The 15,725-nt window shown below is 43.0% G+C and overlaps 1 protein-coding gene across 1 annotated transcript in view; it reads left to right on the forward strand.

Annotated features, from left to right (window-relative positions):
• The window catches only part of LOC310880195 (uncharacterized protein), a gene marked incomplete at its 5' end in the record, with an annotated part of 68,669 nt that extends 55,440 nt beyond the window's left edge, over nt 1-13,229 (forward strand). Inside the window, one exon of the mRNA XM_083795663.1 lies at nt 10,014-13,229. Within this exon, the coding sequence (XP_083651789.1) occupies nt 10,014-10,077 (64 nt within the window). The 3' untranslated portion in view covers nt 10,078-13,229. The remainder of the gene's footprint in view (nt 1-10,013) is intronic.
• Between the last annotated feature and the right edge of the window lie 2,496 nt (nt 13,230-15,725).

Genomic DNA, 15,725 nt, shown 5'->3' on the forward strand with positions numbered 1-15,725 from the left:
AGATACTTAAAATATATATATATATATAAAATAAAATAAAATAAAACCTGGAGTCCAGCTTTCAAGGAGGTCAAAAGACACTTTGCAAATAAACACCAGGCTCTTTCTTCCTTGGTTAATGCTTTGAATCTTATGGCATTTTATTTCCGACTCCTAACCACAAACTTAGTGACAATTTTCAGATATATTTATTTCTGAAAGCATTCAAGTCTTGAGAGTTGGCGCAGTGCACATCCTCTACCTAGCGCTTTACTGTGTGGCGTACCTGATGTTTGACAATGCTCTATTTCCTGTCCTGTTTCTAAGAAGCCAAGATTTCTCTACTTGAGGTGGCCAACATCCAAATACTTCTGTCTGATGTTTATGTGCTATAAAACTGTTTTGCTGAAAAAAATTCCCAGTTGACTCATGCTTTTGGGAAGAGCCAGATCTGTAAGGCATTTGTAAGGCTTATGGACTGACTTCGGTGGTGGTGTTCCAGTACTGTGCAACATGCATAACACGTAGAGCATTGATATACTCTGATGTCCACACACAAAGTGAACTTGGATATCCTTCCTACTAGTGCCATCTGAGTACAGTAGGACCCAGAACAGCTCCTGGCTCACAGCAAGGACTGACCTAAGAATAGGACACTGGAGCCATCCAGTGCAATCTGCTCTTTCCAAGCATGCTGTAAGTTCAGCTCCTCTTGAGTGTTTGGTTCAATTTTAGACATTATTTTTCTTTCTAAAGTGGAAGTCTTTTTTCTCCTTCATTCTGTCAAACAGCCTATTTTTTCCCTTCGAGCAGTAGTGTTGAAGACTACTTTAACAGAGGAGAGAAAACTTTTTGTTGTTTAATCTAAACATAGGGGGAAAGCAAGCTGCAAAAAGTGGTTTTGATCCCTAAGCTAGCTTCTGCAGTGAATTTTGTAGAAGTGATAGTACAAATACAGAAGCAGCAATGGAGACGGCTCTGTGTCAGATTGGTTCAAGTTGTTGGTGGAAATACAAAGGAATGAAACAAGTGCTAAGTAAACCAGAACAATATGTTACCTGGCTGCTAAGAGTCAATAAGCAGTAGAAAATGCATTGTATACTTAAGATGGTTCATTTTTTTTTTCCATTGTCAGACCCTGTTTAGTAGCCTGGAATTAAAAAATAAAGTAAAATAAAATAAGCTAAAATTCTGTAGAATATCAAAGCAAGTAAAATAGGATAATTGAGTGATTTTTAAGTCTGACTTATGCTGAGGGGAATGAATTATTTTGCCTACATAACATAGTAGTACCATTGTTTTCATGGAGAAGTTCTAGAACCTTATCGGTGCAAGGTCTTGTCATACACTTGAAAGGTTGCCTTGATGCCAGGACCTTTTCAGATCCTTGAAATGATCTGCTCAAGTATGGCAGAGCTAAAAGTCTCAGTAAAGACGGGGAGGTTCAGGCAGCTGGAATCTCTTAGGACTCCATCCGTGCTGAGCATGAGCCAATGCCCATGTGCCAGAGGCTGCTCTCATTTGCTTCTCCCAGCTGTTCTGTAGCTACTGAGACATTGAGCAGGGAAGCAAAAGGAAGGAAAGAGCAAGTCTTATGATTTTTATTGGCTCCCTGCTATAACATCAAAACAATGTCTGTGTTTGAGATCAGAGGGGTTTGGAATGGGATAACAATAGAAACAGGAAAGGTGTAGCATGAAGTATGGTAACACTGACTTTATGTGTTTGTTTGGTTTTTTAAAGTGTTTTAAGTGATTGACAGATACTATGTCTAGAAACTTTCTCATGTGAATCCACATCTGTACCCTTTCCAGCTCAAATGTACTTGGTAAAATATCATAGGTTTGTGGGTTTTCTTGTTGCTCTGGTTTTCTTTCTGTTCTTTCTCTCTCTCTTTTTTTCTTTTTTTTTTTTTTCCTGGTGAGAAATTTCCCACATGCTGGGAAATTAGGTCTCTTTATATTTCCATTTAAAGTTTGCTTGCATTAACACCGCAAAGAGAAACTTTTGAAGTCATTTCAATAGGATGTTCAAGGATTACTGCAATTATGAAGCAAAGAAGACTGCTTCTGAAGTTCTAATTATAGCTTTGCTAATGGAGATCAGAGGAATGTTATTTCTTTGGATTTATTTTAATCTGTTTCTTTTAGTGCCTGTCCAGATCAAAGTGCTACAGTATTTAGAGAATATTGCTCTATTCAGGTGCTACTTGCAGTGCTATGAAGCAACATTTTCAAGGTCAGGTTATTGACAGCCTGTGTATATGTGGTCCCCTCCTTGGTGTCAAGGCATCACGAAAACTTTTTTTATTTTCTTTTCCTCTTGGCAGTGTATCTAAGCTAACAGCAGTTTGGCTACAAATATGGGAAGCGTGAGCTAGGGGAAGCAGAGCCCTGAGAAATATGTCTGTAATGCTAGGTGAGATGGGGAAATGGAAGAAGCAAGATCAGATCACCTTTTCCATACAGAAGTGACGCTGGTGATAGTGCTACATCTTTTTAACAGTTTTTCTGCCCGCTATTTCTTTTTTTCAGAGGAGCCAGGAACTCCTGTCTTCCTAGAGTGAGGGAATAATACAAGCTTCTAACCCGGGGAAATATGGCTATATGGGAGATAGGTAGCAGACTTCATAACCAGCCAGAAGGGAAAGCTTTGAACGGTTCATCATGTGCGCAGTAGCATTGGGTTTTCTGCTTCAGAGCAACATAAAGCCTGGAGGTTCTTTCTCCAAATTTGAGCCAATTTCATGGGACCATTTGTCACTAAGCTTCTAAAAACACGGTCATATACCATGGGCTCCGTTAAACTTCTATTTCTACCCTCCAAATATTTGTAGAGCTGGTCATTAGGGGAAAACTGCTCTCTCTCTCCCTCTCTCCCCCCACCTCTCTAAGGGACAGAAAGTTCTAACGCTGTTCCCAAAGAGAATAAGAAATTTCTGAAACTATTTTAAAGAAGATTCATTGCTAAGCAAAGGCTCAATGTGCTTAATCTCAGTAGAGAAAAAATAGAATGAAGAAAGCATTAAACAGCTGACTAAGAGTCCTCAGAATGGAAATATTTAATTAGAGATTCTCTGTAGGTGTCACTATTTACAATTCCCATACTATTTATATCACAGTACCATAGTGAGGATTTAGTGGTGTTACAAGTAATCTGAAACTAGTGACTGTAAATACCAAACACAGTTCTTATGAGGCTAAGCATGGAAAAATCTGAAGGGAGGATTCTGTGAAAATGTTGCATTTCCTTGACTGTTCTTTTTAGTTGCACTGCTACATATCAGTATCAGCTTGGCTGAAGTCTGTGTTTGTTCCTAAACTTGCCTGGTGTTGTGGTAACTTGATTTGTTTCCTTTCTATGTAAAATAAGAACTGTTGACTAAGGATATTTGTAATATTGATGTGAATCAAGGATTTAAAAAGAATACAAACCAGGAAACAATGAACTGTTAAAAATGCTATGAACATAACAAAAGTCTTTTTTAAAAGGTGAAACCATACCAGGGAGAAAGGTGTCTCATGAAAAGCTTTGTCTCCACCGTTCAAAATAGATTCTTTAATTATAAAAGTGGTTGCAACTCATCGTATTTTATTCTTTCCCTGTCAAATATTATTGGTTGTATTATTTATACCTCATCAAGTGTTTATTTCTGATACATGTTTGAACTTATGCTATGTTATTTTATTGTGATGGGAGAATTCATCTTGTGAAGAGCTACATGAAGCGAATTCCCAAGAGCCACCAAGGCATTGTGCCTAATAATGAGCCTAATGCAGAAAAGTACTGGCAATGTAATTTGACTATCAATCACTGTCATCGCTGGAGCATGTGAAGCTTGTGGCAGCTGCAAGAACAGCTGTAACCCAGGTCTATTGTCCTTGTGACCATCCCATGTATTTCTGAAGCCTATTAATGGCATTTTTAGGGCTTGAAAACTGGATGGTAGTAATATAAATCTGAATATTCTAAATGACACTGGCTCATTAGGCAGTGCTTTCTACAATAATATCTAATTTTTGAGAGTTCACTTGGCAAAAGAAAAGACATTTGAAATGGTACAAGTGTTACAGCTTTACAAATGCAAGCAGCATTTTCCCATTTAGCACAAAGAGAGAGGAAAACACTCAACAGATGTATGTAATTGCTCCTTCTACTCCATGTATTTTTTCTTCCAAATGCCTGAGGGAAGACTTTGCCTTCATGTGAGGGTGAGGCAAATAGAATATTGCCTGGCATAGAGATCAGGCCCTGAACAGATACAGATGGACCAGTGTATTCCACAGCAAGATAAAGAAGACATAGTTTTCTGTTTATTTACCTGCTTCCACTAACTGCAATACACAATGAACAAGATCTCTGGTGTGTATGTGTGTTGCACTCCTAGACTTTCTGGATTTAGAAACCACCTTCTTGTTCGTTGATTTTTTATTTTCCTAAGTATTCCAATGTTTTTGTACCTTCTAGATTTTGAAGTATTTAGAGAGTTCAGCCTGGAGAAGAGAAGGCTCCGGGGAGACCTTCCAGTACCGAAAGGGGGGTAAAGGAAAGATGGGGAGGGACTCTTTGTCAAGGAGTGTAGTGATAGGACAGGGGTAACAGCTTTAAACTAAAAGAAGGGAGATTTAGATTAGACATGAGAACAAAATTCTTTGCTGTGAGGGCGGTGAGGCCCTGGCCCAGGCTGCCCAGAGGAGCTGTGGCTGCCCCATCCCTGGCAGTGCCCAAGGCCAGGCTGGATGGGGCTGGGGGCAGCCTGGGCTGGTGGGGGGGTCCCTGCCCATGGCAGGGGGTTGGGACTGGGTGGGCTTTGGGGTCCCTTCCAACCCAAAGGGTTCTGTGATTCCGTGATTCTATGATTCAGTGAACTGGACTTCTCCCAGGCACATGGAAAGTAGAGCAGTGTCTTTGTTGGATATTAGATTTGTTTATTTTTATTAAAAAAAAAAAAAGTAAAAAAAGAAAAACTATTGAAGGTAGTGGAGACATTTGAGAGGGAAGGTTCATGGGAAAAAAAATCCAAATTGTAGCTTTTGGGCTAATAATTATTCCAACATACGCATCATGGTTTCAGGAGAGTTTGTAGCCCTTGTTCATGGAATTCATGTAGCCTCCTTGTTCATGGTTATTACACGCATTGAAGATATCTAATACGTTTTAGCATTTCTTCTTTCACGTGTAAGCAACTGCTAAATCTTCTGTAGTATTTTTTGTGTGTGTTTGTGTGTGTGTCATGCATACTGAACATGAAAATTCATCAGTACTACTCATTTTCCAAAGTTGCAGTCATTATAATGCAATATTTCGGCTGAGAAGTTATGGTGGTTTTGATGAATATATTTTGCTTGGCAGTTGTAGTAAAGTTGAGCCATATGGAGCTCTGTTGAAAGCTGAGACAAGCTCAAGAGTTGTAGTGTTTTTTCCTTGCCTTTCCTCTCCCTTGCCTTTCCCTTGCCTTGCCTCAACTTGCCTCCTTGCCTTCCTTTTATTTTTTTTTTTAATTTTATTTTATTTATTTTTTTTTAATCTAATGTAGCTTCTATTTCTGTTGGGGAATTGGCCTCTCCAACTGACTTTTATACTCAAAGTGAGAGCATTACTGTCAGTATTTGTCTCTATAAAAGACACTAATAAGCCAGTCATATACAGGTAAGGTCAGCCATGTGGCACAGTTACTTACATGTTTTCATATCTCCCTCTACCGAGATTACTTTTGTTGTATAATATTTGTGTTGCAATTTAGACATGTATGAAATCAACAACTGTCATGTTGTCCTCTAATGTTATTGGTACTAAAAGGCAGCGTAATGCTATTGGTTTTCTGTAGTAACTCTGGCCTATGAGATAATTAAAGTTGGTTTGAGAGTTACGGGTTAGAGTACTTAGTCTTCTGAAGTTAGTATTTAGTTTTAAGTAGACAAATGTTTAGGGGGGCTAGCTTTCAAAACTGAAATATTTCATTTCACGTGACAGTAGCTCTAGTGAAGGTCTAAAACCACTGGAAAATAAATATATGTATATTATATATACGCTACTGCTGTCTGTGAGATATGATATATCTTAGCTTACCAGTGAGTTTAGACAAAAATAATCACAAACATGATATGAACCCTCAGCTATGAACCAGCTATGGCTGGTTTTAGTACCTGAGAGGATGTTTGGTCCTGTGAGGCATGGGGTATGGAGTGGTCAACGTGTCGTTTAACACTTTTTGAGCAGGAGTGTAAATGGATTAGTGTGTGATATTGTGTCAGGTACTTCCTTCTATCATAATCATCAGAAATTGTAGGTGCAGAGTTCATGGGGCCATGCATAAAATGATATAAAGTTGTTTGAGGACTGGAAGCGTTAATGTGAATTCATCTGTGAGTCCCGGCAAATCTCCGCATTCTTGAACCAGCTCACAAACACAAACCTGAGAACTAATTCCAACACTGGTTGATATTTTTAATATTTTGACATGTTAAGTTTGAAGAAACAGGCTGCTGTGTTACCAGACACCTGTGAAATGAAGGAATATTTAAGAATGCACACATGCACAGCTAGTGTAAATAGTTCTACTGATGAAGCAATGTCTGTAATGTTTACATGAATTTTATATTGTAAGGCATTGTGAGTAACAGTGTAGATGACTGGGCTATAGGAGGCCTGGCTTCTGTTTTTTTCACTGTTGTAATGCTTGTCTCAGTTTTCCCATTTATAAACAAAATTAAAGATGTTTGTCTCTCCTGTGGACTGGTTAAACATGGACCCCTAAATAATACAATAGACAATAATAGCACTTCTCTCTCATGTATTTGCTGTCGTACATATTTCTTCTGTAACATGTAGCTGTGTATCTCCCCTCTTCCTCATCCTGAAGTTTGCTTTCCCCCCTTACAATGGAAGGTGTTGAACAAATGTCAAACGGTGTGCAGCATATACCAGCATATAGTTGTTTCTGGTACCCTTTTTTTCCTATTTTGCTGTATTTTTGTAGTTGTTTATATTTAATATTTTAATAGTGAGTACTTTGAGAGGCACCTAAATACTCATTCATTTTTTTTCCCTCCACCTCTGCTGCTCTGTGCTGTGGTCAAACGGTCAAACCACTGTTTATATCTTTTTGAATGATTCATTGCACACTCTCATTTCACCCATCTAAATAGCTCTTCAATATCCAGGATTGCAATTCTCATGATGTCTTCTTGCTGAGAGAATCACTTCATCAGCAGCCGTTGCTTGGAGTCAGCTGGTGTTAGCCTTGCAGCACAGTGAGTTTGTACACAGACTTGTCAGCGCCTCCTGCATTGAGCACAACTCCTGATCAATACTCTCTGGCATATTTCAAAGGCTGCCTAGAGCCCTGAAATGAAGTGCTTTTTGCAGGTTTCCAGAAAACAGAATGGCCAAGGGTGATGTCATCTTTTGGCTCCAGTGTAAGGAGCTGTTAGTATAAACAGATGAAATGTTCGCAGTGCCTCGCTCTGCATCATGTCTGCTCTGACTTCTGCTCCAAGTTTGAGCGTATAGTATAGAACCTGCGATGAGCAAGATAACAATGTCAAATACACGTTTTACTCCAGTGACATTGTGCCTATCCAGAAGTACTGAACCATCCCCATGCACTAGCATGGTGTGTGTCCACCATGAGAAATGGCGAAGTGGAGTGCAGTCCAGCTGATTCTGTCATCTAGTTTTCAGTTTAATTTGCGAACAGGCTTTACGCCTGAATGTGAGAATAATAAATATGAATGCACATTATTATTTTTGAATTAAGTGATCATAAGTAGAATCATACAAGTATACATTCTGTATTTACCGTTTTTTTTTTAACCTAGTGTAAAGCCCTAGGTTTATTTACGGAAAAACCTCTAAAATCCACAAGTTAATCTCACAAGACACCCCCCCAAAATTTAATTTACCTTCATGTAATCATTTTGCTGTTAAGTCCACTGCTATTGCTTAATTTTCAGATTTCTTTCTTCTTCACTTATTTCCCCTTGATTAAAATGTCTCTTGATTAATGTGAAACAGAAAGGCTTTGGCAGTTCAAGAACTGACATCACAAATAGTCTTTCAAGTTCCAAAGCTGCCTGGGGGCAATTTTACTCCCTTGGACTTTTTTTCTGTGGTGGATTGACGTTAATGTCTGAATTTCCACATCTTTCTGCATGCATACATTCTCTTACTCTCTCTTTTTTAAAATAATAGAGATTGCTCTGTTGTTCAGCAAGGACCTAAAACCAGACATATTTACATTTCATGCAAGAACATGGGAAATCTGTGTTCGGCTTCTACCTCTAAAGACTTCCAGGGCCCTGACCCTGCCAAAATGTGTATGTTTGTGTTTGTGTGTGTGTGTTTGTAGCATATTTTACAAACTCAGCTTTGCTTGTCGAAGCAGACAAAATCACCTGGACTGCATTAACTGAAGCATGGATATATCTAAACACAATGGATTTCAGTACTAAGGCTGTAATCTACTCTGATATAAAGTGCTGTACACCAAGGAATTTACAGTGACGTCAGGGAGACCATATTGAGACTCTTCATGGAAGAAATTGATAATAATAGTCAGTGGATAGAAACTGAATCCAGATAAATACAAAATAAAAATCAGGTATGCAAATTGTTGGGTTCTACATGGGTGTAACTGGCTGGTGTACGTAGTCTCTGCTGCACTAGAGGCCAGGTTGGTCCTGAGCTGTATTTGTGCTTCACAGAATACATGAATAAATTACATCTATTCATCAGCCAGAAGATGTTTGGGAATGTTTCTCTTGGCAATCATGCTCTGTGTTGTAAACCAATATGTTAAAATATCTGGCATATCTTTCTGTTATATGAGAAGGATTTTAATTTTACTTGGTTGATTATTTTCTTTAAAGATTCATTTATGCCAGTATCACAACAATATTATTAAGAAAAATTAAGTTTACCACATTTCCAATTATTGAACTTTACTAGATGAATAAAGCAGCATGAAGTTATATTCCAATAACTGGCTTCCTACAGTTTTGCAGTAAAACTTAATGAACTGATCTTTCTGAAACTGCTCTGTCTTGCTTTAGGTTAGATTCATGTTGTATCAAAACTGAATTTCATTAGCAATTCCTGCCTGCCTCTAGTCTTTTTTAGGATGCACTGATACTGCAAAGTATTTGGGGAAGGCATTTGTTTGGATAAAGGGGCATAACTTTGTAGTCAGTAGAGCTCTGACAGAATACATGACCTGAGAATCTGCTCTTCATATTTATGTAAGATAGTGAAGTTTAAATCTGTTTGACTGAAGGGCAAGGCTCTTGCATACCTTAAGGTGATTTTGCTTCCCTCTGCTTTTATTTTCACTTGCAGTGAAACCACTAAAATTCTGCCTCGTGGGAGAGGATACTTGGGGCTGCAAGTTGGTATGACTGGCAGAATGGTGTGGCTTTGGATTTCAAACAATAGCAGCATTGATGTCAAGAGCAGTAGTGAGCTCATTTCCTTCCTTCATCTCATATTGAATGGAGACTTTCCTGTCTTTCAGCTGGCAGTGTAGTCATATATCTAGGCCCAGTTGAAAAGGCAGTTGGTAATATCCTGGGAGCTGTGCACCATTGATTAAAATCTCTGGTGGTTGACTGCTACGACAAATAATGAGATGCTGCAGAATGGTATATGCTAAAAGGTGCCTTTGTGTGATGACACGTTCTGTGCAACACAAACTGCCTGTTGAATGAGCTTCTGGAGTATCCATTTTGGTGAAAAAGAGAGGTGTTAGTGTTTCTTAAGAAACCAAGTTGTGTCTGATTGTCCCAAGCTATTGTTCTGTGCAATGCTGTGTGTGTATCAGCGGGTTGTTGCTTTGACTGCTGTCCCTCCATGCTGGTCACTGTGCTGTTGACATTAGTTTGTAAGGCTGTGTTACTGGGAGTACGATTGCCATTAAAAACCAAATGAGGCTGAGTTATCTGACTAGGGTTTTTTTTTTTAAATTATTTTATTTTGGGGGAACTTTATCACTATTATTATTAATAATAATAATAATTTAACTTTTTTTTTTTTTTAAGGAAGAAAGATCTGGATCTGCTCACTTATCTGGCTAATCATTTCTCCAATGAAATGTATATTTGAAGTACTGAATCATATGTGGGTGAGTGTCTCAGGCTGGAGAGGTAAGTCTCTTATCCTTCCTGCTATATTCCTAAGATTTTATTTGGTTGCAGAGAATGTGACGGGGAGATATAAAAAGGAGAGAGAACTGGGAACTTCTTACACTGACATCGTTGTTATAAATGATGTATTGTTGAGTCATATTACCTCAGATGTATCTTCTGTAGGTTAATACTGGTAACTGAGAATAAAATGTGACCTTCTTTTATCCTGTCTTTATCCCAGGAATTGAAAGCAAGTTTTAAGGGAAAGTTTCAGCAGTCAAATTTTACACTTGTTACCCATACTGTGTGCATTAGTGTAAATGTACCTCAGCTGGGCCACCTGTTGGGCGGGAGAAGCCCTTATACCCTCCTGACCATACTCAGGTGTTTTCATAGTAACCAACCTCTCACCAACCCTTGTGTCCTTCCTGCAAAATGCTATGTCATCCTCCTCCTTCACCAAGACACATGACTGCAAGGTCTTGCTAGCACAGTCCTCACTCACAAGAACTGGCATGTTACATTCAGGCTCCTTTTGAGTGACCCTGGTTTCACCCCCACTCCCCTTCATACCGAATTTAAAGCTCTGACAATGAACCCTGCCAACTCCCATCCTAAAACCCTTTTCTGCCGGTGGAATAAGCTAATCCTGTCTGTTGTCAGCAGGCCTGGTCTCACGTAAATCAAGCCAAGGTCAAAAAAAACAAACCCCTGCTGGTGACACCAGGCTTGGAGCCAAATATTAATCCGCCTGCTCATCATGTTCAGTCCCTCATTATTTTCTATAACTGGAGGGATAGAGGAGAACACGACTTGTGCTCCCAAATCCTTGACCAGTCACCCTAAGACTCCGAAGTCCTTCTTCATAGTCCATAGAGAAGTTCTTCCTATTTCATCACTGCCTACCTGAAACAACAAAAGAGGATAATAATCCGAGGGTTATAATAGCAAAGGAGGCTTTCTCCTTACATCTTTAACCCAGGCCCCCAGAAGGCAGCAGACATCCCTGTTTAGCGGGTCTCCATAGTGGGTTCCGCTCCCTTCAGCAGTGAATCACCAATGACAATGACCTGTCTTTTATTCTTTACTGAGAAGGTTTTAATGCAGTGGGTAGTCTGATTAGACTTTGGTGACACCTCCAAGTAGGAGGAACCATCATCCTCACCACTGTCCAGTTGTCCTTGCAGAGCAGTGTACGTGTTCTGCAGGGGCAGCTGGGGAGGTAGGGGAATCACAAGGCAGGTGCACCTGCTATGCTTGTAATGCCGAGCAGGGACCTTTTGCCATTGCCCCATCCCCCAATTCATCACCGTTGTTGTTAAGGGTAGCAGAGGAGAGGGGGTTCCCTGTAGCAGGAACTGTCTGCATGCTGGTCCCCTCCTATTACCTGCTCACAAGGCAGTAGGGGGTGGTGTGCTATTCGCGGAGCCTTTGCTGGCTGCCTAAGCCTCTAGGCTGGTAGGGACTAGCTTTGCCAATTTATCTCCCTCTCACACTCCCAAATGTTCCTCAGTCTCTCCACCTCTTCCTTCAGGTCAGCCATTAGGCTGAGTAAATCATTCACCTGCTCACATCTGACACAGGTGTTAACTCTGTCACCCTGTACTGCAAAGGCCAGGCTCTGGCATTCGCTGCAGCCAGAGACCTGTTTGTGTGGGGCCTCTGCCTGGGTCTCCACACTTTTCTTTGCAATGGCCTTCCACTGGGGTGCAGGCAGGGTAAACCAGCGGGCTCGCTAGCACTCCCTACAGTAGCTTCCTCGCTAAAATTATAAGCTGTAAGAGGCAGAGTTCCTGGAAGAGAGGAGAAGAGAGGCAGAGAAAGGGAGATGGCAAAGGGAAGAGAAGATCCTCCCTGCCTCACACGAACGGCCTGCGCTAACTGCCAAGCCAGTCCCGTTTGCGCGTCCAGGCTGCTGCGCTCCCTAGGGACTGCTTTTACACAGCGACACGGCAGCCGCGGAGCCGAGTAGCTAAAAAACAGCGGCGACCAGCGGCTTAAAATGGCCCGCGCTGCGGGCTCCGCCCACGCTACCTCAGCCGGCCTCGCGAGAGATACCGGGCATGCTGCGTCCCGCCCCCGATTCGCGGCAAAACGCGTCTGGCACTGAGAGGATAGCGTCGCTATTGTTCGTTTGGTCCCTCTAAGGAGTGTGTGGGCCCTAAAAGGAGGCGTTGGGCCCCAAAATTGAGGTCTTGTCTCATGGCGTGAGGCTTTGGGACCTAAAAAAGCAGGGGCTTTCCTCTCAGATAAGGCTTTGCACCCTGAAAAGGCAGCTCTGCACCTTACAGTGAACCCGTGGTCCCTGAAAAAGGGCATTGTGCCCTGAAGATGACAGCCTGGGCCATAAAAGTGAGGGTGTAAGCAATAAAAAGCCAGCTTTGCTCCAAACAGCAGACTCGGGGCCCTGAACAAAAGGGCTTGGTCCCTAAAAGGGAGGCTGTGGGCCTGCAAACTGAGGGTTTAGGCGATCAGAAGAAGACTTGGGATGCCAAGAGGAGGTTGTGGAGCCTTAAAAGAAGGCTTTGGAGCCTCCAAAGGAAAGACGGGGGCCTACTAATGAGGCTTTGAACATTTAAAATGGGGAGGGATTGGGGAGGGTTGTTGGGCCTGGTCCTGAAGGTGAGGCTGAGGCTTTGGGCCTGGACCCTGGGCCTTTGGAGTCTCTGGCTCGTGGCCTGGACCCTAAAATGATATTTTGTTCCCTCAAAATGGGTGTTTGGGCCCTAAAAGGAGGCTTTGGGCCCTAAAATTGAGGGTTTCCCTCCTAGTGTGAGGCTTTGGGACCTAAAAAAGCAGGGGCTTTCCTGTCAAATAAGGCTTTGGACGCCAAAAAATGCGGCTCTGCACCTTACAGTGAACCTGTGGTCCCTAAAAAAGGGCATTGTGCCCTGAAGATGACAGCCTGGGCCATAAAAGTGAGGGTGTAAGCAATAAAAAGCCAGCTTTGCTCCAAACAGCAGACTCGGGGCCCTGAACAAAAGGGCTTGGTCCCTAAAAGGGAGGCCGTGGGCCTGCAAACTGAGGGTTTAGGCGATCAGAAGAAGACTTGGTATGCCAAGAGGAGGTTGTGGAGCCTTAAAAGAAGGAAGGCTTTGTAGCCTCCAAAGGAAAGACGGGGGCCTACTAATGAGGCTTTGAACATTTAAAATGGGGAGGGATTGGGAGGGTTGTTGGGCCTGGTCCTGAAGGTGAGGCTGAGGCTTTGGGCCTGGACCCTGGGCCTTTGGAGTCTCTGGCTCACGGTCTGGACTCTAAAATGATGTCCTAAAATGTTTAGTCCCTCAAAATGGGTGTTTGGGCCCTAAAATTGAGGGTTTGCCTCCTGGCGTGAGGCTTTGGGACCTAAAAAAGCAGGGGCTTTCCTCTCAAGTAAGGCTTTGGATGCCAAAAAATGCAGCTCTGCACCTTACAGTGAACCTGTGGTCCCTGAAAAAGGGCATTGTGCCCTGAAGATGACAGCCTGGGCCATAAAAGTGAGGGTGTAAGCAATAAAAAGCCAGCTTTGCTCCAAACAGCAGACTCGGGGCCCTGAACAAAAGGGCTTGGTCCCTAAAAGGGAGGCCGTGGGCCTGCAAACTGAGGGTTTAGGCGATCAGAAGAAGACTTGGTATGCCAAGAGGAGGTTGTGGAGCCTTAAAAGAAGGAAGGCTTTGTAGCCTCCAAAGGAAAGACGGGGGCCTACTAATGAGGCTTTGAACATTTAAAATGGGGAGGGATTGGGAGGGTTGTTGGGCCTGGTCCTGAAGGTGAGGCTGAGGCTTTGGGCCTGGACCCTGGGCCTTTGGAGTCTCTGGCTCACAGCCTGGACCCTAAAATGATGGTTTAGTCCCTCAAAATGGGTGCTTGGGCCCTAAAATTGAGGGTTTGCCTCCTGGCGTGAGGCTTTGGGACCTAAAAAAGCAGGGGCTTTTGTCTCAGATAAGGCTTTGCACCCTGAAAAGGCAGCTCTGCACCTTACAGTGAACCCGTGGTCCCTGAAAAAGGGCATTGTGCCCTGAAGATGACAGCCTGGGCCATAAAAGTGAGGGTGGAAGCAATAAAAAGCCAGCTTTGCTCCAAACAGCAGACTCGGGGCCCTGAACAAAAGGGCTTGGTCCCTAAAAGGGAGGCCGTGGTCCTGCAAACTGAGGGTTTAGGCGATCAGAAGAAGACTTGGTATGCCAAGAGGAGGTTGTGGAGCCTTAAAAGAAGGCTTTGTAGCCTCCAAAGGAAAGACGGGGGCCTACTAGTGAGGCTTTGAACATTTAAAATGGGGAGGGATTGGGAGGGTTGTGGGGCCTGCTCCTGAAGGTGAGGCTGATGCTTTGGGCCTAGACCCTGGGCCTTTGGAGTCTCTGGCTCACAGCCTGGACCCTAAAATGATGGTTTAGTCCCTCAAAATGGGTGTTTGGGCCCTAAAATTGAGGGTTTGCCTCCTGACGTGAGGCTTTGGGACCTAAAAAAGCAGGGGCTTTCCTCTCAAGTAAGGCTTTGCATGCCAAAAAATGCAGCTCTGCACCTTACAGTGAACCTGTGGTCCCTAGAAAAGGGCATTGTGCCCTGAAGATGACAGCCTGGGCCATAAAAGTGAGGGTGTAAGCAATAAAAAGTCAGCTTTGCTCCAAACAGCAGACTCGGGGCCCTGAACAAAAGGGCTTGGTCCCTAAAAGGGAGGCCGTGGGCCTGCAAACTGAGGGTTTAGGCGATCAGAAGAAGACTTGGTATGCCAAGAGGAGGTTGTGGAGCCTTAAAAGAAGGAAGGCTTTGTAGCCTCCAAAGGAAAGACGGGGGCCTACTAATGAGGCTTTGAACATTTAAAATGGGGAGGGATTGGGAGGGTTGTTGGGCCTGGTCCTGAAGGTGAGGCTGAGGCTTTGGGCCTGGACCCTGGGCCTTTGGAGTCTCTTGCTCGTGGCCTGGACCCTAAAATGATATTTTGGTCCCTTGAAATGGGTGTTTGGACCTTAAAAGTAGACTTTGGGCCCTAAAATTGGGGGTTTTTCTCCTAGCGAGAGGCTTTGGGACCTAAAAAAGCAGGGGCTTTCGTCTCAAATAAGGCTTTGCACCCTGAAAAGGCAGCTCTGCACCTTACAGTGAACCTGTGGTCCCTAAAAATGGGCATTGTGCCCTGAAGATGACAGCCTGGGCCATAAAAGTGAGGGTGGAGCAATAAAAACCCGCTTTGTCTCCAAACAGCAGACTCAGGGCCCTGAACAAAAGGGCTTGGTCCCTAAAGTGGAGGTCGTGGGCCTGCAAACTGAGGGTTTAGGCTATCAGAAGAAGACTTGGTATGCCAAGAGGAGGTTGTGGAGCCTTAAAAGAAGGAAGGCTTTGTAGCCTCCAAAGGAAAGACGGGGGCCTACTAATGAGGCTTTGAACATTTAAAATGGGGAGGGATTGGGAGGGTTGTTGGGCCTGGTCCTGAAGGTGAGGCTGAGGCTTTAGGCCTGGACCCTGGGCCTTTGGAGTCTCTGGCTCACGGTCTGGACTCTAAAATGATGTCCTAAAATGTTTAGTCCCTCAAAATGGGTGTTTGGGCCCTAAAATTGAGGGTTTGCCTCCTGGCCTGAGGCTTTGGGACCTAAAAAAGCAGGGGCTTTCGTCTCAAATAAGGCTTTGCACCCTGAAAAGGCAGCTCTGCAC

The sequence above is a fragment of the Anser anser genome (genome assembly GCF_964211835.1).
Source record: "Anser anser genome assembly, chromosome: 12".
NCBI lineage: Eukaryota > Metazoa > Chordata > Aves > Anseriformes > Anatidae > Anser > Anser anser.